At 38.1% G+C, this 24294-nt stretch overlaps 1 protein-coding gene across 6 annotated transcripts in view; it reads right to left on the reverse strand.

The window, feature by feature from the left end:
- The window catches only part of sgk3 (serum/glucocorticoid regulated kinase family member 3), a 100867-nt gene that overhangs the window by 20115 nt on the left and 56458 nt on the right, over positions 1-24294 (reverse strand). For all 6 annotated transcript variants that reach the window (XM_073041265.1, XM_073041293.1, XM_073041272.1 and 3 more), the window contains 11 exons: positions 20698-20902; positions 19903-19986; positions 17993-18065; positions 11356-11431; positions 6123-6210; positions 5944-5993; positions 5711-5768; positions 5485-5568; positions 5256-5387; positions 3977-4089; positions 965-1001 (listed from right to left, as the gene is read on the reverse strand). In XM_073041265.1, the coding sequence (XP_072897366.1) occupies positions 965-1001; positions 3977-4089; positions 5256-5387; positions 5485-5568; positions 5711-5768; positions 5944-5993; positions 6123-6210; positions 11356-11431; positions 17993-18065; positions 19903-19986; positions 20698-20856 (954 nt within the window). In that variant the 5' untranslated portion in view covers positions 20857-20902. The remainder of the gene's footprint in view (positions 1-964; positions 1002-3976; positions 4090-5255; positions 5388-5484; positions 5569-5710; positions 5769-5943; positions 5994-6122; positions 6211-11355; positions 11432-17992; positions 18066-19902; positions 19987-20697; positions 20903-24294) is intronic.

The raw sequence follows: 24294 nt of genomic DNA on the forward strand, positions 1-24294 counted from the left end.
TGGAGTTCAACCCAGATAAGTGTGAGGTGGTTCATTTTGGTAGGCCAAATATGATGGCAGAATATAGTATTAATGTTAAGACTCTCAGCAGTGTGGAGGATCAGAGGGATCTGGGGGTCTGTGTCCATAGGACATTCAAAGCTTGTTGTCTGTGTGGTTAAGAAGGCGTACAGTGTATTGGCCTTCATCAACCGTGGGATTGAGTTTAAGAGCCGAGAGGTAATGTTACAGCTGTATAGGACCCTGGTCAGACCCCACTTGGAGTACTGTGCTCAGTTCTGCTTACCTCACTACAGGAAGGATGTGGAAACTATAGAAAGGGTGCAGAGGAGATTTACGAAGATGTTACCTGGATTGGGGAGCATGCCTTATGAGAATAGGTTGAGGGAACTTGGCCTTTTCTCCTTGGAGCGATGGAGGATGCAAGGTGACCTGACAGAGGTGTATAAGATGATGAGAGGCATTGATCGCATAGATAGTCAGAGGCTTTCTCCCCTAAGGCTGAAATAGCTAACAAGAGAAGGCATAGTTTTAAGGTGCTTGGAAGTAGGTACAGAGGACACGTCAGAATTAAGTTTTTTTATGCAGTGAGTGGTGAGTGTGTGGAATGGGCTGCCCGCAACGGTGGTGGAGGCAGATATGATAGGGTCTTTTAAGAGACTCTTGGATAGGTACATGGAGCTTAGAAAAATAGAAGGCTATGGGTAACCCAAGGTAATTTCTAAAGTAAGTACATGTTCAGTACAGCATTGTTGGCCAAAGGGCTTGTATTGTGCTGTAGATTTTCTATGTTTCTACGTTTTCTAAGCTTTAAACCTATCAAAATATAGGAACTAACATTTGTCCCCGAACTTGCTATCATTTACAATAACAGACTAAAAATGAAATTAAAGTTGACATAATATGCTCATTACCAAAATTTCATTGCTTGTTTAACCAATAGAGAATTCATCTATATACATACCTGTGAGTCTAAGAGGATGTTTTCTGGTTTCAAATCCCTATTCCAAGAACGAGAAATAAAATTACAGACAATTTTTCTCATAGGCTTTAAAATCAAATTAACTAGTTGATCACTTAACACCACAACAGTAAGTGATGAAAGTAACAAAAGCAAAAATGGGTGTCAACATCTCAAAGGATATACCCTGTGCCCAACATATTGATGCGGTCATGAAAAAGGCATGCCAGCGGTTCTACTTCATTAGTGGTGGAGGAGATTTGGAATGTTACTGAAGTCTCTTGCAAATTTCTATAGATGGTGGAGAGCATTCTGAATGATTGCTTCCCAGATTTGTATGGACACTTCAATGCACAGAAGTGCAAGAGGCAACAGATGGCTGCAGCTTCTTCCACTCTGTCATCAGGTTCCTGAATAGTACTTAAACATGGCCTTGTTATTCCTTATATTTGTACCATCTATTTATTTTGTGATTTATAGTAATTTTTGTCTTTGCACTGTCTGCTGCTGCAAAACAACAGATTTTACTTCTGTTGATAGACAGCGATACTAAACCTGATTCTGATTAGTTCAAAGAATGATCAAGTTTTCAGTATACTTTACAGTATAATTATAGTAAATCAAATGTATACAACACTAATCTCACCAGTGGGAAGCATTCTGAAATGGTGGCTTCAATGCAATGTACAAATTCGCTGAAAACACCACTGTTGTTGGATGATTCACAGGACACATGAGTAATATTACCCAAGGCGAGAGAGGTCACCTGGTTATGCGATGATGCAACAGCAACCTCTCGCTCAACATGAGTAAAACTAGAGCTGATTACTGACTTCAAGAAACAGAAGGAGGGCAAACATGTGCCAGTCTCGAATGGGGGATCACTGGGGAAGAGAGTCAGCAGCTTTAAATTCCGGAGTGTTAACATATCAGATGACCTGTCTTGGGCCCAGCACATGAAAGGCATGTCAGTGTCTTTACTTTCTTCAAAGGTTAACAAAGTTTGGCACGTCACCAAACAGGCTAACAAACTTCGACAGATGTACTGTTGAAAGTATCCTGATTGGTTGCATTGTGGTTTGATATGGCAATTCAAATGCTCAGCAATGCAAGAATTTGCAGAGAGTAGTGGACACAGCCCAATACATCATTGGCACATCCCTCCTGATGATTGGTAGAACCTACAGGAGGCACTATCACAAGAATGCAATATTCAATATCAGACATCCCCATAATCCAGACCACATCATCTTCTTACAGCTATGAGCAGGTAGGTGATATAAAAGCCTTTAAGTCCAACACCACCATATTCAAGAACTGCTACTTCCTTTTGAACATTCAGTTACTGACCCAAATAGCACAACCCAAGTCAGTACAGTTCAGCAACACAATAGCCACTTCGATCACTTTTCACTAAACATCCTATTTCATTCAATTTTTTTCTTGCAAAATTATATATAACGTTTAATTCGTTTTTCCTGTGAATGCTACTTATCCGATACTATGTGCATGTGATAGTGCTGCCAGGCAAAATTTTCATTGCACCTATGCATACTTGTGCATATGACAATAAACTCAATAGATTTTTAACCAAGGATCTTCAACTCTGGAACTGGCAGCTGGTGGTACTGCTTTGTATAGGTTGATTTTTAACTGGTATGTCTTTGGACTGTGGGAGGAAACTGTAACACCTGGAGGAAACTCAAACGCTCACAGGAAGGACATATGAACTTCTTACAGACAGCTTTGGAATTGAACTCTGAACAGTTGAGGGAAACAACTGTGCCATCAGGCAGCACTCACTCACCAAAAGGAGCACAGTAGTTTGGGTTCAATCAGGATAATTCAGCTCCAGTTTTTGTTATAATTCTTATTGGTCAAATATGTTCAAATCCCATACACTGGGTAATGAATATGCCTCTTCACATAAATAAGTCTTTGACTGTTTGTGGCATTAAGCATAGAAGAAAGAGTGTAATAGCTGGATTTCAGATCAGATCATGATGGATCAGATCACTTTTGCTTTAGGGTGCTAGCTCCAAGATCAGGGTTCAATTCTTGCTGCTGTCTATAAGGCCTGGGATTCCTTCAGGTGCTCTGGTTCTCTCTCACATTACAAAGACTTACAAGTTAGGGTTAATAAGTTGCGGACACATTATCATGGCGCTGGAAGGATGGTGACACGTGGGCTGCCCCCGCACATCTTGGACTGTGTTGGTCATTGACGCAAAACAAAGCATTGTACATGTGACAAATATAATATAATCATGGTTGAGTAGAGCATCAGCATAATGACAAAATCCACTAGCACCTTAAATATTGATCAGTTACAGGCACCCACATTCCTCAAAACTCTGGATATCAAATGCCAAAACTAGTAGAGTTCTTTTCCTGAGGTTATAACAAGCAGAAAAGATGGGGGAGAACCAATGGATGTGGTATGTTAGATATTCCGCAAGCCTTTGATAATGTACCATGCAAGAGATCAATAACCAAATTAGAGCACAAAGGATTGGGGGGGCGGGGGTAATGTACACATAGACTGAAAATAAGAATCCATTGGAAACTCATAGGGTACAGGAGATGTTTATTTATCTATATCAATGATTTGGTCCTGAAACACCAGGTGGGCTGTGCGAAAATTGCTTCAAGGCTTCAGGACAACACAGGCAGTCTAGGTGACACATAAAGCTCACATTTGATGGAATATATTTTGTCATTTATGTTGGAAGGAATGTTTTCTTTTAAATGGAGCAAAATTGAAAGGTGTCATTGTTCAGAAGGACCTGGGTGTCCTTGTGCATAAAGCACTAGAAGTTAATGTCCAAGTACTGTACAGCATGCAATTAGGAAAGCAGGCTTTATGTTAGATTCCAATTACAGCAGTGAGCCAGACCCGAGGCATTCCCTGGCCTCGTCCTACTCTTACTTTATTGTTTTGTATTACTCAAAAGTAAAATTCAGCCCTTATAATTCACAGTAATGGTTTGCATTGAATTCTAAATTATAGTTTACCTGTAAACAATGTTGAGTGAATGCAAGTATCCCAGTGCACTGGCTATTTCTGCAGCATAAAATCTGGCTCTGTCTTCAGGGAAGTAGCGCTCTCTTTGTAGATGGAAAAACAACTAAAATTCATATAAGATAAGTACATTAACTCACTCAACCATGAAAAGAAAAATACCATTATATTCACGTCAGGTTAATAGGCTGAACTTTAAAAAAACAGATTCTATACAGCTAAAATGGAAAACCTTCAACATGCATTAGATGTAATAATATTCCCACAACTTGCATTACATTGTGCCTTCAACATAGTATAATATCTCAGGGTCCTTCATAGTATTGCAATCAGACAAGAAATGACATTGAGAAGAAACATTTGCAGGGATGACTAAAGGCTTGATGGAAGTAGTGTTCAGGTCCTGAAGTAACTGAGAGCAAAGGGATGGAAGGGCTCAGAAAGGAACTGCTGGAAGGTTGAAGGCATGTTAGAGCATAAATTGAGATATACAGAAACCATATGTAGAGAAGTCCAAATTATGTAGAGGACTAGAGGAGGCCACAGAGATGAGGAGAGAGAAAAAAAGGAGGCAAGGAGATAAACTTACAAGAGGTAACAGCAAACTGTAAATTGAATGAAGATATAGATACTGAACAGGACTTGATACATGTTATGAATTTCAGCGACGCTCAATAAGCTCCTGCTTTTGAAATGTAGAAACCAGAAGATAGGAAGCTGGCTTCAGATCATAGCAAATTTGATTGTGGGAATTAAATTTTATACTTGAGTGAAAAGGTCCATTGTACGCTTTTTAAGAACTTTTAGGTCAGAACCATCAGAGGGCAAGTGAAGTTAATGAACTAAGGTTACCTGCACCCACACAGGCAAGTAGATTGTTTACAGGAAATCACAAGTATAGTTTTGCACACCATTTTGGAAAAAAAGACCAAGCTAAGAGTAAACAAAGCATAAAACAGATAAATCAAAATAAATAGGAAGATTATATCTAGTTACAAATGTGGCTAGTGGTTCTGCATTTGTCAGTTGTTTGCTTTTATAGAGTCATCAAAAAGTAAACAGTCCAGAAACAGACCCTTTGACCCATCTAGTCTGTGCCAAACCACTTAAACTGCTGACCCTCTTCTGAGTTTTATGATACTAAATTTTCATTTCAGCATCTGTGCCAACTTTCACATGTTAAATATACTACAATCTATCTCTGCTGTTATGTAAAGAAAATCATAATTCAGTGATTTATCACTGCCTACCAATTCAAGTAATAATACTTACCTCTCCACCATTAATAAAATCCAGAACAAAGTAGAGCTTGTCTGTGGTTTGGAACGAATAATGAAGTCCAACCAGGAAGGGATGTTTTGCATTTTTCAGCAGCACATTACGCTCAGCCATGATGTGCTTTTGCTGCATTAAGAAAATATTTTAAGAACTAGTAAAGCACCATGAAAACAATAAATATCTAAAATAAATTGATTGCAATATGTCACATTTATAATATTACCTCTTTCTTCTTTAGGATCACTTTCTTATGCAAGACTTTGATTGCATAAAGTTTACCATCAGCTTTATGTTTTGCAAGTAGTACCTAACAAAAATAATTTTATAGTTATAATCCAGTTGATTCATTCTTTTTGGAGAAAAATGATAGACTTAATTTCTGAAATTCATACAAAAAAATTAATTTACACAGAAACAGAAGCTGAAGTTAAACATTTAAACAACCTTACCTTGCCAAAGCTTCCTTTGCCAATTAGCTTCAAGAAAACAAAGTCTGTTGGTTTAGCTCTGAAATACCCCAAGAAAAATCAAAATTTTCCATTATGCAATAGAGTTAAAATACACAATGCATTTAAAATTGTAACATGTACATAATATAATTTCAATAGCACAACACACAAGACAATTTACATTTTCAATACAATAACATAGAATCTTTGTTATTTATATAAGGTGTACTCACTGTGGATTTCCTGAGGCACCAAGATAAATACTTTCAGAGGTAAAATGTTGCTGTTGATAAACAAAAACATCTTAGAATCTCAGGCATGATAATGAATTAGATCAATACAGAACCCTGCATGCCAGTCTCTAAGGTAGCATGCACAGTTTAAAACTAAAATTTTTCTGCATGTACGGTACCATGTGGCCAGACTTTTCATCCTCATCTTCTGATGGATCAGACTGATTCTTTGGGTTATCCATTTGAAGAAATGCTCGAACTTCAAAACTAAAAACAAATATTATGTTCAATAGCAGTTTCTTTAATACTCCAGGAAATAAATATTTGTTAGACATTAGAGTAAAATAAAACAAGTAGAATCAATTGTTACAAATATCAGAAACTGCACAAACATCATATTCTAAAGTCAGCAGGACCAGCTCTTTGCAAAGGAATTTAGCAGTTAGTAATAGTACCATCAATATGGTCTCCTGAGCTTGCTTTGATCCTGATGAATGATTTTCCTCATTTTGTCCCAACTTTCCATTCTTTTATCTCCCTGAATACATTTCTCCTGGCTGCTGAGAAATTTCAGGCATCATAAATATGGGGCAATGCTAATTACCCAAAATAAGCAGATGACATATCAGTGCATTTTCATTCTCAGCGGGAAAGGGTCCCTACCATGTAGAAAACATTATGTGTGGTCCCAGTACTCGAGAAAGGCCAACCGGAAGTCCTGAATGACTACCATCCAGTTGCCCTGATCTCATACATGAAGACCCCAGAGATGCTGATCCTGGCTTACCTCCAAGCCCTGGTCAGATCAGCCCTCGATCCCCTGCTGTTTGCATTCCAGGAGCACATTGGAGTCGATGATGCTGTCATCTACCTGCTGAACAGAGCCAGCTCGCATTTGGATAAGCAGGGCAACACTGTGCAGATAATGTTTTTTGATTTCTCAAGCGTCTTCAATACCATACAACCCTTATTGCTGGGGGAGAAGCTCCACTCAATGCAGGTTGGCACTTCTATTGTATCCTGGATAATGGATTACCTGACTGGCAAACCACACCTTGTGCAGCTTCAGAGCTGTGTGTCAGATAGCTATAAGTAGCACTGGGGCCCCACAGAGGACTCCATTGGCTCCTTTCCTGTTTACCCTGTATACCTCAGACATTAGATACAAGACTGAGTCATGTTAACTGCAGAAATTCTCTGAGGAATCAGCAATAGTTGGGTGTATAAAGGGAGGATGGGAGGATGAATACAGGGCCCTGGAGGAGGGCTCTGTCAAATGGCGCAAGCTGAATCATCTGCAGCCCAACATCAGTAAGACAAAGGAAATGGTGAAGGACTTTTGGCAGACCAAGCCTGAACCGCTCCCTGTTACTACTGATAGTGAGGACGTGGTTGTGGTGAGGACCTACAAGTACTGGGGGGTGCACTGGATGACAGACTTGAATGGAGCACCAACACAGAGGATTTGTACAAGTCGCTCTACTTCCTGAAGGGACTGAGGTCCTTTGGAGTAGGCAGGCCTCTCCTTCACATGTTCTACCAGCCTGTTGTCACCAGAACAATCTTCTATGCAGTGGTGTGCTGGGGCAATGGCATCAATACGAGTGATGGAACAGGCTCAATAACTGATTATAAAGGCTGGCTCCATTACAGGAGTCAAACTGGACACAATGGAAGCTGTGGTAGAACAAAACACCCCATGGAAAATTCTGGCAATAACGATAATATAGGGACAAGATGCAGACACAACTCTCCATCAAAAACACACGCAGCTTATGGCTAGATCCGCACACAATCGCAGACTTTACAGCTAAAAGCAGTGATGTTTCTAACATCGCTGCCTCTCTCCCAGATGAGCTAAATCTTCTTGATATTGATATTGCCAATACTGAGCCTCTGAGGAGAGCTGCTTAAGTGTCCTGCACCTTAGTCACTGCTGTGGCTGAAGTACGCAGGTGTTTCCAACAAGTGGACAGTTACAAGGCTGTGGGACTGGACGGCATCCCAGGGCGGGCACTCCGGATGTGCTGGGAGGTGTGTTTAAAGACATCTTTAATCTCTCCCTCTCCCAGTGTAGAGTGCCCTCCTGCTTCAAAACATCTATCATTGTTCCTATACCTAAAAAGACTAAGGTAACATGTCTGAACGGCTGGCATCCCGTCGCACTCACCTTAACAATAAGCAAATGCTTTGAGAGGCTGGTCAAGGACTACATCTGCACCATGCTACCACTCAAACTGGACCCCATACAATTTGCCTACCGACACAACTGATCGACAGACAACGCAACAGCCACTGCTCTACATACTGTCCTTACACATCTGGAGAAGGATACTCATGTGAGAATGCTGTTCTTGGACTACAGTTCAGCATTCAACACAATAATCCCCCCCAGGCTCGACAAGAAGCTCAGAGACCTCAGCCTTCACTCTGCCTTGTGCAGCTGGATCCTGGACTTCCTATCAGATTGCCAGCAGGTGATAAGAGTGGGCTCCCTCACCTCTGCCCCTCTGACCATCAATATAGGTGCCCCTCAGAGCTGTGCCCTAAGCCCCTCCTTTACTCTCTGTATACCCATAACTGCGTCGCCACCCACAGCTCCAATCTAATTAAATTTGCAGATGAAACTACACTGATTGTTCTGATCTCAAATAACGAGGCAGCCTACAGAGAAGTTATCACCCTGACACAGTGGTGTCAAGAAAACAACCTCAATGTCACAAAAACAAAGGATCTGGTTGTGGACTGCAGGAGGACTGGAGATAGGCTAACCCCTATTGACATCAATGGATCTGGGGTTGAGAGGATGAACAGCTTTAAGTTCCTCAGCATACACATCACCGAAGATTTCACATGGTCTATACATACTGGCTATGTGATGAAAAAAGCACAACAGCTCTTCTTTTACCTCAGACAGTTGAAGAAGTTTGGTATGGGCTCCCAAATCCTATTAACTTCCTGCAGGGGCACAATTGAGAGCATCCTGACTGGCTGCATCACTGCCTGGTATGGAAACTGTACTTCCCTCAATCGCTAGACTCTGCAGAGAGTGATGTGGACAGTCCAGCACATCTGTAGATGTGAACTTCCCACTATTCAGGACATTTACAGAGACAGGTGTGTAAAAAGGGCTTGAAGGATCATTGAGGATCCAAGTCATCCCAACAACAAACTGTTACAGATGCTACCATTTGGGGAATGGTGCCGCAGCATAAAAGCCAGGACAAACAGGCTCCAGGACAGCTTCTTCCACCAGGCCATCAGACTGATTAATTCACGCTGACACAATTGCATTTCAATCTTATATTGACTGTCCTGTTGTACATAGTATTTATTACAAATTACTACAGATTGCACATTGCACATTTAGACAGAGACGTAACTTAAGGATTTTTACTCCTCATATATGTGAAAGATACAAGTAATAAAGTCAATTCAATTCAATTCTGGACAATGTTTCTCACCCTCTGCATGTCATCTTGGCTGAACAGAGGAGCACTTTTAGTAATTGACTAAGACAACTGCTCTGCTCCAAAAAGTACTATATGAGATCATTCTTACCCTCGGCCATTAGGTTCTATAATGAGTCAACCTATAGCTGGGGAAGTGATAATCCCCCCCCCCCCCGGTTAGACTGTTTGAGGTAACTTATTTTTTTTATTCCTTTTTACTTCTCTTCTAATATTTGTATATCTGTGCACTTGTAATGTTACTCTGACACTTTAACTTCCTTTAGGATCAATAAAGCATCTACCTATCCATATATAATCTTTACTATCTGTTATTCTTGCATTTCTCAATACAAAGTACTAAATTATTAACTGCATGGCACTGAATTTAAGATGAATTTGTATGTTAGCAATTCTATCTGATCTCAGCATCTGTTGTATCTGTTCAACTACAGGAATTTCACTGCTGTTGGCTGTTCACAATACAAAAACCACTATTGGACTTCACAGCTACTACAGACTAGGTTTGATGAAGAAACTGTTCTGATTTAATGAAGATAATTTGAATGTGGTGATGTTGTTTTATTAGCTTCTTTCTCATTACATGCGGGGAGAGGGGGGGAACAGAATGACTCTATCCTTTCCCATGCTAGTTCTTGCTTCTAACTTAAACATTCTAATACCAACCACTCGCTGGAAAGCAAAAATGCTGCACACCGACATGGTCCAGAAATCAATAAACTGTGAAAGGCCTCGGAGATGAAATGCTAACTCTGCTTCCCACAATTCTGCTTGATCTGTTGAGCATTTTCTATTTTAATCACATGGTGTGGAGCTTCCAAACAGACTATCGGCATTTTGTCATTTGATAGCAGGGATTTGTTTAGAAGCTGAAGTGTGGAAATTATGGAAAATTTCTGCTGGCTGAATCAGTTCACATTTCCAGTAGATGCCATATACATACAGCACATTTAATGCCAGGAAGGGGGGAGGAGTAAATAACCTCTCATACTTTGCTCCAAGGTAGCCTGAAGAGCCTTTCGCTCCGGAGCCTGTAGTCAGTGCCAAGACTAGCATACTTCAATGAGTTCTATGAAATTGAAGGATTAAATGACAATACAGAACGTTACTTCATTTAATTATTTGATTTTAGCTTAATGCTTTTAATTTTTTGTGCCTTTTTTATTTTGTTTTTTCCCCACTTTCAGTATTTTAAAAAATATTTTTAAATGTATTTTTATTTAGAGATGCAGCACAGTAACAGGTCAATCTGGCCCAACAAGCACGTACCACACTGTTACACCCATGTGACCAATTAACCTACTAATCCATATTGGAACATGGGAGGAAACTGGAGCACTTGGAGGAAACTTAATTGGTCATGGGCAGAATGTACAAACTCCTTTCAGACAGTGGTGGAAATTAATCCGGGCTGCTGGCACTGTAATGCGTTATGCTAACTGCTACATATTGTGCCTCCAACTTTCTTCAATTTTAATCCTTCTGAAGTTCTCTGTAAGTCAGAAACATTTTAGAATGTTTAATAATAGGTCTCTGCTTCTATTGTGGACAAAGCTAGGATAAGATTCAAAGAACAGTGGGATCAGAACTTTCACATTAATTGCTGTTCAGACTCTATGGGTGCTGAGTGCAAGTGGCTACAGTCTGAGATGCTCCATTCAGGCCTTCAAGTTATGCCCTTCACAAATCGATTATGTAAGTACAGGGAAGGGAAGACCACACACTTGCAGAACAGAATTTTCATTTGACTAACAATTCTGAGAAGCTTTTAAGAAACAATTATAAAAATCACAATCCATAAATTAAATACAGCTAAATAATTGTAAGCTTTCTTAGCTGCAGATAATAACATATTTATTTGCCCTAACTTTCCCCACGCTCCCAGAAGTCAATTCAAATGAACATAGTTATCATTTTATGGAATTAGTGAAATGAATCTTACTTTTCACTTAATGATGGATTTGATACTAATTTCTGAATGAATTCATTCAATCCTGCTCTTCTTTGCTTGATAAATGCTGTTAAAAATAAAAGTTGAAAGAATTTTTATTTCTCTACTCATGTTGACAAACTATTAGAAAGCTACAAAGCAATATCAGTTTATTGAAATTGGAACTAATGAAGCTTCAGTGAGGCTAGGACAAAGATACAGCGTTACACTTAAAGAAAATGCTACAGGATTTAGAATACTTAGTTTACTTCTTGCCTAGTGCATTAGTATACAGTAAATGTGAGTCTGAGACAGCCTAGTTAGTGAGAATTGTATTTACTTTTCTCCATCTTACTGGGGATTCACACTAATTTACAATTATATTCCTTTAACTAAACTGGTATCTCTAAATTCATTTAGAGATAGTGTGAAACAGGCCCTTCCAGCCCTTTGAGCTGCACTGCCCAGCGACCCACTGATTTAACCCTATCCTTAGCATGGAACAATTTCCAATGACTAGTTAACCTACTAACCAGCAAGCCTTTGGAGCATGGGAAGAAACAGGAGTACTCGGAGAAAAACCAAGGGAAGTAATGTACAAACTTGCGTACAGGCGACACTGGAATTGAACTCTGAACTCCCAACACCCCGAGCTGTAATAGCATTGTGCTAACTGCTACACTACCGTGGCACCCCTAATTAAACCCAGATTAGTGATTACACTGAATTATAAAGTACAGATAGTTATTCATTACTAATTTGAGATAAGCATGGCAAAACAAGCATTTATTGTAAGTAAAGTATGTGGGTAGTAAATATATGCAGCTCAGGGGACTTCAGCTCAGAATTCAATCAAAATCAGATTTAATATCACGGGCATGTCATAAAATTTGTTGCAAAATCTGCAGCAGCAGTACAGTGCAATACATTAAAAAGTTTAAATTATAACCAAAATAAGTGGTGTAAACAGCGAGCAAAAAAATAGGTAACGTTCACGATTGGTTCATTGTCCATTCAGATATCTGATGGCAGAGGGGTAGAAGCTGTTCCTACAATGTTGAATCTGTGCCTTCAGGCTCCTGTACCTCCTCCCTGATAGTTGCAATGAGAAGAGGGCGTGTCCTGGGTGATAAGCTGCCTAGACACTTTGTTCCAAGAGTCAGTCAATCAACCCTCAGATTAAGAATTGCAGAACACGTCAGTCAAGAGGAATGAAGGCATGTGATTAAAAGTGAGACAAGTATGGCGATCTTTAGGAGTGGATTGTGGTCTTCAGGAAAGGAAAATTGGGGAGATCACACAATAGTCTTCATTGAGGGGTGGAAAGGTGTGCAGCCTAAATTTTCTGGACGTCAATATCTCAGAATCTATCCTGAGATATCCTATGCAATCACGAAGAAGGGAAGAAAGCATTGCAGTTTGAGGAAATTTAGAATGTCACTACTGAAGCAAATTTCTACAGATATACCATGAAGAGCATTCTTACTGGCTGTATCACCACCTGCTATGAAGGTTCCAATGCACAGGACCGAAAGAGGCTGCAGAGGGTTGTAGACTCTATAAGGCACAACCCTCCTTACCACTGAGGGTATCTTCAAAAAGTGGTGCCTCAAGAAAGAGACATCCTTCACAAAGGCCTCTCACTACAGGACATGGCCCATTCTCTTTATTTCCATCAAGGTGGTACAGGAGCCTAAAGATCCACACTTAAGTGATTCAGAAGCAGCTTCTTCCCCTCCACCATCAGATTTCTGAACAATCTATGAACATGACCTTGTTATTTTTTTGGGATTTACCAATTACACTGAACAAAGATTTTGCTTCCTGAATACTTTTAGGTGTATCTTATGAATTTTGGGCTACTGATCATGAAAATCACCATGAAATTTCCCAATCACCCACCATTTTTTGAAATCACTTATGTTTATTATTTCAATTCATAATGCAAGTCAATTAAAATGTTGCCTACAATGTAAGCTGGAAATTTTCCTATCTTGTCCAGGCATGCTAGGCGGTGCAGCTGCTGCACGGCAGGACAGGTTTTAGTAATAATTATTGGGTTCAGGACTGTAAGGATGGAATTTGCTATCACCAGGCACAAAAATTTCTATGAAGGATTTTTATATTTGAGACAGGTGCTTCCCAGAATAATTGATGCCAAGATTAAGGAAAGCATTTTTGTTGGTCCACAAATCAAACAGGTCATCAATGACAGGCAATTTGAAGAATTTCTAGTGGGACTGGAGAAAATCACATGGAAGGCATTCAAGGAAGTTGTTGGAATTTTTCTCGGCATCTACAGAGCACCAAACTACATGCAGCTGGTTGAAAGCATGCTTCAAGCATATAAAACCATGAAATACAACATGTCACTAAAGATTCATTTTCTGTATTCTCATTTAGACTTCTTCCCTGCAAATCTTGGTGCTGTTAGTGTCGAGCATGGTGAAAGGTTTCACCAGGACATTGCGGTCATGGAGAAAAACTACCAGGGCAACTGGAATCCATCAGTGCTGGCGAATTATTGTTGGACACTTAAGTGAGAAGCCTCAGATACTGAGTACAAATGAAAATCATTAACAAAATATTTTTAACTTAGTTGAACTATTGCAAAGCACTAGCACCATTATGCAATTAAACACATTATATTCAATAAAAGTTAATTTGTTGTTTCTCCAAATTCCTACGTGATACAAGTAGTCTGAAATTATATTTGTGTTCCTCTTCAAGATCTATCATAAACAAAAAAAAATTCTGAGGAAGCAACACTTTTGAAAAAATTTGTTGTCCAGTGTTATTGGACTTGCAGTGATTTTTAAAAAAATGTCTTAGCAATGTACCACTGCCACAGAACAAAATTCACAACATATGTCTGTGATAATAAATCTGATAGTAACAAAGGCGAAATACTTGAAGCCTCTGTGCACCTAACGAGAGAGTGCAGAGGGGAGAAATACACTAACTACAGTACAGTAAGGAAGATACTGTTCTCGGCATTTTTCTAGTCTGGGGAAGGGAAATGATGCCAGTGTTAATGATATTTCATCAGTACTGGAGAAGAAATTTGATGGAAAAGGGAAAAATGATTCAGTTGTCATAGTCTATGTGGGATCCATGATTACAAATAGGACTGAGGAAGAGGTTCTTCTGGAGTAGCATGAACAGCTCAACTCTAAGTTATCAAGTAGAACCAGAACCCGAGTCTACTACAAGTTAGTACAGGGTGAATATGATCAGAGCTGAATGTGAGGTTCTAAGAAAAGTGTTTCAATTCATAGGAAACTGGCAGCTGTTCCATTCCAAAAGACTTCACTGCAATTCAGCTTTAAAAAAAACTTCTGGTGAATTGAGTGAATTGGGCTGCTAATAAGACAGCTTGAAGATAATTTAGAAGTCAAATAGAAAAGGCTCGGTGATATTGTAAGGTTTCAAAGTGAGTACTTAGAAGGCAGATCTGTTAAGAGGAGACAGAGCATACAACAAACATGAGAGAACATAGCCATATGACCATAGGGAAAGAATGGTAAAAATAAACAAATTATGCCTCTTTACCTGAATGCACATGGCATTCATGACATGAAAGGCAGATTATTGGCAAAGGAGAAATAAATAGGCATAGGCTAATAATAGTCATTGCAGTTTATGAAGTGACCAAGATTAGGAATTAACTTTGGGACACAAACAAAAATGGTAAAGGAAATGGGATGGGATAGCTACGATAATAAAGTAAGGAGTTAACAGAGAAAGTATTTAAGGTGCAGGAAATCAAGCATCAAATCAACTTAAAGATAATTAGCAAGTCAGCTTTTTTGAACTATGCTCTTAAACTGGAATTCAATACCTAAGACTATAAGGGATGCAGACTCTGTTAACAATTTTGAACATCAGCTCAAAACCCATTTATTTAACTAGCATATTTTTGTTTTTTATTTTCATGTCTGCACTTTATCCCAATGTAAAGCAATTGTTAATTTCATACATCGGTTGTATGAAAAGTGTTCTATAAATAAGCTATTATTATTAATTTGCACGGAACTAAGAGAAACACAAGGGCAGAAAGCATTGATGGAAATATTCTGCATGCTCCAAACAAGTAGAAGAATGTTATGTACATCTGGAAATTAGAGAGGAATGTAATAAAGCCAGTACAATAATTATGAGGGTGAAGAATAATCTTGTAGTTAAGAGACCTTTAGGAAATCCTTGTCATAATATAATAGAATTAGATTAAAATATTTGGAGCAGTTGAAGGCCAGGGTCTTAATTCCAGACAAATAAAAGTAAAAAGGTATTAATTACAGTAGATTTTAGATTTGTAAATTACATTAAAACATCTGACTGTAAGCAAGCAATAGCAAACGCTTAAAGAATTAAAACACACACACAGCCCAAAACACAAGCAGCCCACACTGTAATTAATAAAAGAAGATGGAGTTAGTATTATGTCAACTTTGCCAAAAAGAACAATGGAGTCAAAGGGGTAAAAGATTTGAAATTAGTGAAGGAGGAAAAATCACTGATTAGGAAAGAAAAAATAGGAATGAGAGTAATACAACATGAAAAGTGTAATTAGATTGGAAAAGCTTCTATCAACATATAAAAAGGGAGTGAGTTGCAAAAACTAGTATAGGTCTCTTAGATTAAGAGAATAGGTTCAGTGAGGTTGGGCTATACACTTTGTAGCAAAGGAGGATGAGAAGTGACTTGATAGAGGTATACAGGATGATAAGAGGCATAGATCAAGTGGACAGCCAGAAACTTTTTCCCAGGGTGGAAATGGCTAATACACAGGAGCACAATTTTAAGATGACTGGAGGAAAGTATAAGGGAATGTCAGAGGTAAGTTGACTTCACCCAGAGAATAGTGGGTGCATGAAACACCTGCCAGGGGTGGTGGTAGAAGCAGATGCATTAGGGACATTTAAAAATCTCTTAGATAGGCACATGGGTTAAACTGATCTTAGAGTAGGGTTAAAAAGTCAGCATATCATTGTGCTGTAGTGTTCCATTTTCTATGCCAGTCCCTGACAATTTATCCATAATGTATGCCATTATCTTTATCATTTTCTTTTCTCCCCCAGACAGGAACATACTTATAATCTTGCCTTTAAACACCTCCTACTTACTGGATGTTGCTATGTCCTCAAGGAGCTGCTCCCAATCCACTTTTACCAGACATTATGCTGTTGCAATTAGTCTTGCACCAACATAAAATCTTAACTCTAGGATCAGTTTTGTCTTTTCCTATGAATACCTGGAAACATACTGAATTATAGTCACCAGTTCCAAAGGGGTACTCCACAAACATTTCTTTCACATGTTTATCCTTTTTCCCCCCAAGGAAGGTAGGACTCCACATACTGCTTTAACTTTTATGAATTCAAACCATCAAAGCTCTATAGACTAAGGCAATCCTAGTTAACATTGGGAAAATAAAATACAACTCCATTGTTAACACTCATTTGCAATTTGTCTATATAACTTCAGCTATTGTGAAGCTTATAGAATAACCTCATCAAAATGGCATTGTCTTTCTCGCTCGACGTTCTTGCCAAAGTAGTGGTCATCCAATAAGATCAAAACACAATAATTTTGCCCACTTTATTTCTCATGGGAAATTTGAAATACATAATAAATGGAATGCAATTCTGCACACAAACAAAAGCATAAACGTACAACTTCTATCCGTGCAACAAGATTCTCAGTACAAGTTTTTCCACAGATGAACATAAACTTTCATTACATTTAAATTGAATTAGCAAATTCTGCTGAGAAACGAAAATTCAAGAAACACTTCGAAAGGATATACCCCTTTCAGGATACACTGAAAGGGGGAAAAGCCTTATCTTTAGTTCTTATGACATCCATCCCGGAGACTTATTAACTTATTCAGATGTTAAATTGACTAATTGCTTCATATTTTTATTTCCTCCCAAACAGAAAATATCTTACATCTACTCAGCACCTCCTCCTCAGTCAATTAAGTTGGTGCCATCAGAATGACTGGTCAATCCAGCACCAGGGAAATGACATTAGAAGCATAGAAACATATAGAAAACCTACAGCAAAATACAGACCCTTTGGCCCATAAAGCTGTGCCGAACATGTCCTTACCTTAGAAATTACCTAGGGTTACCCATAGCCCTCCATTTTTCTGAGCTCCATTAGTTATTATATTGTGATAATTATAGGAACTGTGAATACAGTGAATACTGTGTAAATCAATACAAGGGATCAAATCCTTAACTTTGCAGGTAACATCAACTTTGGAAAAAGCTAAAATCTTGCACCTGCTACCTGATCACAGCTGTCTCTCAGCAAATGCCGAAGAAAGCCTGTTTGTGCTGGTGTAACCTGAAGGAAATGCAATGAATCAGGGACAGGTTAATATTTGTCAACCAACACGGACTTCTGTACTTCAGAATCACATACTATTAGCATTATTCTGGGAAATTTCAAAAACTCACTTGACACATGATACTCAAAATAAAATGGCACATTTAGATTTACTCTAGGCAAATGAACCATTTTTGAAATTCCTGGAACAGGGGAAAAGAGAAACAGAAATCAAAGCACCGACGCCATAAATGGGCTACACTGTAAACAGCTTTAACTATATCTTGTGTTTTAAATGTATAGCAATGATCACCTGGTTCAAAATTGTCCCCAAATATTCTTTTAGCAGGAAGCTTCAAAGGAAACTGTGGGTACTGCTTTTTCAGCTAACAAAAACAAAAAAGTAGATGCATTAGTACTTCGTTCTAAGAAAACAATTACATTAATTACATATGTCTTGCAGAAAATTAATGATACAGAATACTGGGAGGCTGTTTATAGACCAGATAAAGTAACAATTGATATGACAGGTTTTTCCTCATGAATAGTTTGTGATGCAGAAGATGGTTATGTTGCGATTAGCATCTAGCCTAAATGTTCTTTTTGCCATTGCATTCCTGTGAAAGGTAAATTTTGACATATAAGAACAGCTGTTTCTTGATTAAATTCTGATCCAATTTTAGAAATAATTTCCTGCAAGGATCATTTCTCTCTCTTTCTGTGCAACTATCAGTAATAAATTGTGATTTTTAAAATGACGTGGTTAAATGCAAATCTGCATCCTGCAATCTGCAATGTGCTGTGGATTCTGGCCTCCCACACCTTCACTTTTTCCTTGTTTCAGATTTTGTTCATTCTCTTCACACCTATACCTTCTGTTGCCTTGACGACTCACATTTTTGTCAGTTTTGTAAACAGCAATGCAGGTTTCCCACAGCAGTGCACTGAAGCGACAAGCAAGGCCAGATAATCAAGCTTGGTTTGGGCTTGAGTTTTGCAATTTTATAAAGAATTATTGTTTACTATTCAAATACAATAATTATATTTTATACCTAATACCTATCAATTCTGGATCATTAACAGCATATGGCAATGAAAAAAACACATACATCAGCAACAAATACTTTTGAGTCTGAAAGCTAAGTTAATATTTCATGCCAACGTCCTTTTACAAATTCTGATGACTTGTCATCAACTTGGAATGTGACCTCCGTTCTCTCTGCACAGATGCAAATCAGAATCAGAATCAGCTTTATTATTACTGGTGTGTGTTATGAAATTTGTTAACTTAGCAGCAGTTCAATGCAATATATGATAATATAGAAAGAATGGGAAAAGTTTTTAATATACATACACATATATACACACCCACATATACACACGTGTATATATATAAATAGATTAAAAAGATAGTTCAAATACATAAGTTTTTACACACACACATTCCTGAATCACTGAGTGTGTGCCTTCAGGCTTCTGTACCTCCTTCCTGATGGTAACAACGAGAAGAAGGCATGCCCTGGGTGTTGTGGGTCCTTAATAATGGACGCTGCATTTCTGAGGCACTGTCTTTGAAGATGTTTTGGATACTATGAGGAATAGTACCCAAGATGGAGCTGACTAATTTCTGTAGCTTCTTTCGGTCCTGTACAGTAGCCCCTGCATACTGTAGAATGCAGCCTGTCAGAATGCTGTCCACTATACACCTATAGAAGTTTGAGTGTTTTAGGTGACACACCAAATATCCTCAAACTCCTAATGAAATATACATACTGAGTATTCCAGCGTTTTCATTAAGTCACTATTCATTTTAGGCTGTACTTAATGTTGGAATCGGGAATAATGAAAGCTGTTATCGTTTCTTGTCTTAAAAACAACTAACAGCAAACTCAACTATATTTATTTTGAATTACAATTAGTGTCTTTGCTCATAAAATAATTTCAGTTCAGTTTGAATATCCTTTTAATGGACAATATCTATAAGTTAAAACTGCAGGTTCTACAGTAAACTGATATGTGATGTGATAACCTTCTAGGTTTAAATTCAACTACATAATAATTTTAAGAAAAGAAAGATGCCTACTGCAGGAACTGAATGGTTATTCTTAAAGATAAGAGATGAAGTTTAATTTGGAAGCTCAGAGTACTTAACTAACATCATGCTACCTGATGATAATCAAGGAAAAATATATTGTACATGCAACATGTACTCAATAAACTTACTGAGTTGTACAATTTATCAAATTCAGCATAACGTCTCAAGACGAACCATTCATTCCTACCGATGCGCACTAGTACTTTGTAAACCTGTGGAAAAGAATAATTACAGTAGGAAGAAACCAAATTCCAATATTATGAATGCAAACCAATCCATCAGTTTGTAACATTATTTTGATCTCTGTTCAATGAACATTTAGTTTAAATGCTGTGTTGTAAGATTAATGGATATCCTTTGCACTTTCCATAATCCTACCATTTCACCAAAGAGGCAGAAGAGGATATACATGTATATTAACCATTGTGCAATCTGTTATTGATTAGTAACCACTTTACAAAGAACCTAACATCTCATTTCTGATTAAAAGAACCCTGTAGATGACACACCAAAAAAACAGTGGGCTCTTGCTGCTAATTTTGCTCCTGATTAATCATAAGTTGAGATCTCAAGCTGTATCCAATACATTACCATGGGTATTTCTTTCATTTCACTTGATTTATACTCCAACCAATAAAGATCCAATTTGTGCTTCTATTAGCCTTTAAGATTGACTTTACAAACTTTCACTCATGTTCCCTCATGTTCCCTCCACCACACAATGTTAACATACACAATGTTAAATTTAACCATCTTGACACAGTTGTATGGTTGCATTTACAAATGCAGCAAGCATTAAATTGATAGTTGTGTGAAAATATAAACTTTTACCAATATAGAACAAATATTTTGGAAAATACTTTCCAATCTTAAGCTTCTAGAAGTAATTGAATTCAATTTGTATTTGTAATTTCCATACTTACAGTATAGCGCTTCTTTTTCTCGCGGTGTTCATCAAAGCTGGGAATACTGACATTTGGACACGTTGATTTTGAATTCATTTTTTCCTCTTTCTCCAAAAGGAGTTGCGGGTAGATCCGAAACAGGAAAGTTAGTGAAACTTGAATTTTATGGCTGTTCATTCAAATTCATTAACTCGGGTACACATCTCTGCATTTGTCATAATACCTACAAAAGAACATTATATTGAACACTAAAAAATGAAGCAAACTAGGTTTAATTTATTTTTAGGTCGCAATGTATTTGAGATATTAAAATTATCATGCCCACCATGTTTTAAGTTCTGTTTTTGAATATTTGCATTTTCTAAATACTAGAAAAAAAGGAGCAGGCCTCCAGGTCCTGACTCATTATTCATTATGATCATGACTAATTTATGCTGACCTCAACTCTTCTGTGTCAGTTCTCCATAATCTTTAATTCCTCAATTGTTCAAATATTTATCTATCTCCACCTTAAATATACAGCGCCTATAGAAAGTATTCACCTCCCTTGGAAATTTTGTTTTATTGCTTTATAACATTGAACCACAGTGGATTTAATTTGGCCTTTTTTGGCATTGATCAACAGAAAAGACTTCTGCGACAAAGTGGAAGTGAAAACAAATTTCTACAAATCGGTCTAAATTTATTACAATTATTAAACACGAAATAATTGATTGCATAATTACTCACCCCCTTCAAGAGTACTTAGTAGATGCACCTTCGGCAGCAATTACAACCTTCGGTCTGTGTGGATAGGTCTCTATCACCTTCGCACATCAGGACACTGCAATTTTTCCCCATTCTTGTTCACAAGCCTGCTCAAGCTCTGTCAGATCACATGGGGATCGTGAGTGAACAGCCATTTTCAAGTCCAACCACAAATTCTCAATTGGATTGAGGTCTGGACTCTGACTTAGCCACTCCAGGACATTAACTTTGTTATTTTTAAGCCATTCCTTTGTAGCTAGCTTTATGCTTGGGGTCATTGCCTTGCTGGAAAACGAATCTTCTTCCAAGTCGCAGTTCTCTTGCAGACTTTGTCAGGTTTTCCTCCAGGATTTCCCTTTATTGCATTCATTTTATCCTCTACCTTCACAAGCCTTCCACAGCCCGATGCAGTGAAGCATCCCCACAGCATGATGCAGCCACCACCATGCTTCACAGTAGGGATGGTGTGTTTTTTATTATGTGTGGAGTCTGGCTTACACCAAACATAGTATTTAATCTGATGGTCAAAAAAATTTTGGTTTTATCAGACCATAGAACCTTCTTCCAGCTGACTTTAGAGTCTCCCACATGTCTGCTGGCAAACTGTAGACGAAATTTCATGAGTTTTGTTCCCCAACAGTGACAATCTCTTTGCCACTCTCCAATAAAGTTGAGACTGGTGAAGCATCCAGGCAACAGCTGTTGTATGCGCAATCTCTCCCCCCTCAGTCACTGAAGCTTATAGCTCCTTCAGAAGTGTCATAGGTCTCTTGGTGGTCTCTCTCACTGGTCCCCTTGCATGGTCACTTAGTTTTTGAGGACAGCCTGCTCTAGGCAGATTTACAGCTGTGCCAAATTCTTTCCATTTCTTGATGGCTGAATTAACTGTACTCCAAAGGATAGTCAGTGACTTGGAAATTTTCTTGTATCCATCTCCTGACTTATGCTTTTCAATATCATTTTCATGGAGTTGCTTGACTTCATGGTGTAGTTTCTGCCAAGATATGGACTCATCAGCAGCTGGACCTTCCAGATATAGGCATATTTTTTACAATCAATTGAAACACCTTCACTGCACACAGGTCTCCAAAAACAGATCTCCATTTATTATTACGTGACTTCTAAAGAAAAATTGCTGCACCAATGATGATTTGGTGTGTCATATTAAAGGAGAGTGGAAAACAAAACAAATTAAATCCACTGTGATTCAATGTTGTAAATATTTTTTACAGGCACTGTATCTAATGATCTAGCCTCTACCACTCCCATTCCCACTCTTAGGGGTGGAGAGCTCCAGAGATTAACCAACCCTTAAAGAAGCAATTTTTTCAAACTTAATTTAAAATAACCAGCCTCTTTTTAAAAAAATGGTTATGTCCTATTATTTCCTACAGCCATCTGTTTGGATAATCAATGTTTATCATATCACCCTCACATTAAAATGATGCTGAAAACATTTAAAGGCATTTTGCTGCACAGCTATAGCTGTTTTAAGAAATGTCCTCTATAATTGGCAGAATCGCATTTTTGAAAGCATGTGGCCTGACTTTTAAAAAGGAAATAGGGCAATCATCCAAGCCTTTGAAAGAATTCATCTCTATTTCCATCTCAGCCAGTAAGATAAAACTATATAGTAACAAAAGCATACTTTACATACAATCAAGAGACTCAGTTTAAAAAACAAATTAGATCCAATAGCTTTTGTTGGTTTGATTTTTACAACATAGTGTAAAACAATGGAAGAAACAATTTCCCATTTTCTGGGTTACTTGCTTCAGTTGCCTTTATGCGAAAACACTAATGCTGTACCTTGTTTTTGGAAATAACTATCAGCCAATTTTGTTGTAAGCAAAAATTAGACCAAACCAGAGTCATGCTTAATTTATACCAACACTAGTTTCAGTAACATTAAATACAGTTCCTTGGATTTATATAAAGGATGCATTTGCAACATGAATTCTATCTTAATTCAAGATAACACAAACTCAAAAATTTGGACACTTGCCTAGTTAAGTCCCGTTTCCTTTCTAAAAGCAAATATTTTTTCCTTTGAAAAGGAATGCAAACAGACAGATCAAAGACTATAATTTTGTTCAAGATTAGTGAATGTATAGAATAGACTGCCAAGGAAGTTGAGCTTTCACAAAATATCAGAAAGAAAATCAACTGAAGGCTGCAGGGTTGCAAACTGCAATTGGCCTATCAGATGAGCTGAAATATATCTAATGCCAGATCATTAAAAATAAAAAGGAAGTAATAGTAAATTTGCAGAAGATGTTCAATCTAAGCAAAACTCCAAGCTCCCAGTTGTATGTCATTTGAATTCTCTATCACTTTCCTATTCTGCTGCTCTGGCTTCAATCTCCCAAACTGTTTCAGTGAAGCAAAACACAGTTTGAGCAACAAAAAGTAGCTTTTAGATCTGGCACTTTGGTTTCCTTGACATGTTAGGTCGAGCTCTGGCAACAGAACTACTGGTGTTAGCAGTCAACAAGTCAATGACCTCCCAGAATGGGAAGTGATTCTTTTGTCAGATCTGCCTGATTTTACAACACCCCTATCACAGACAATAGAACATGGATTTATCAAGGCATGATGCAGAAAGATCTCACAGCATTATGTCAAGCTCTTACTAGCAGGATTCCTTGGCTAAGTGGGCCAATACTAAAAGAGAGGTTAGAAAGGCAGCTTGTTGGCCCACTGCTCACTTGAAAATTCCAGACACAATTCAATAATTTCAGATCACAAACACCACTGTTTTCAACTACCACAGTTGGTAATGGTTCTGCTATTCCTTTTCACAACACCCATACACCAGAACAACATACACAAAGTGCTGGTGGAACACAGCAGGCCAGGCAGCATCTA

Source organism: Hemitrygon akajei, chromosome 1 (assembly GCF_048418815.1).
Source record: "Hemitrygon akajei chromosome 1, sHemAka1.3, whole genome shotgun sequence".
Taxonomy (NCBI): Eukaryota; Metazoa; Chordata; class Chondrichthyes; order Myliobatiformes; family Dasyatidae; genus Hemitrygon; species Hemitrygon akajei.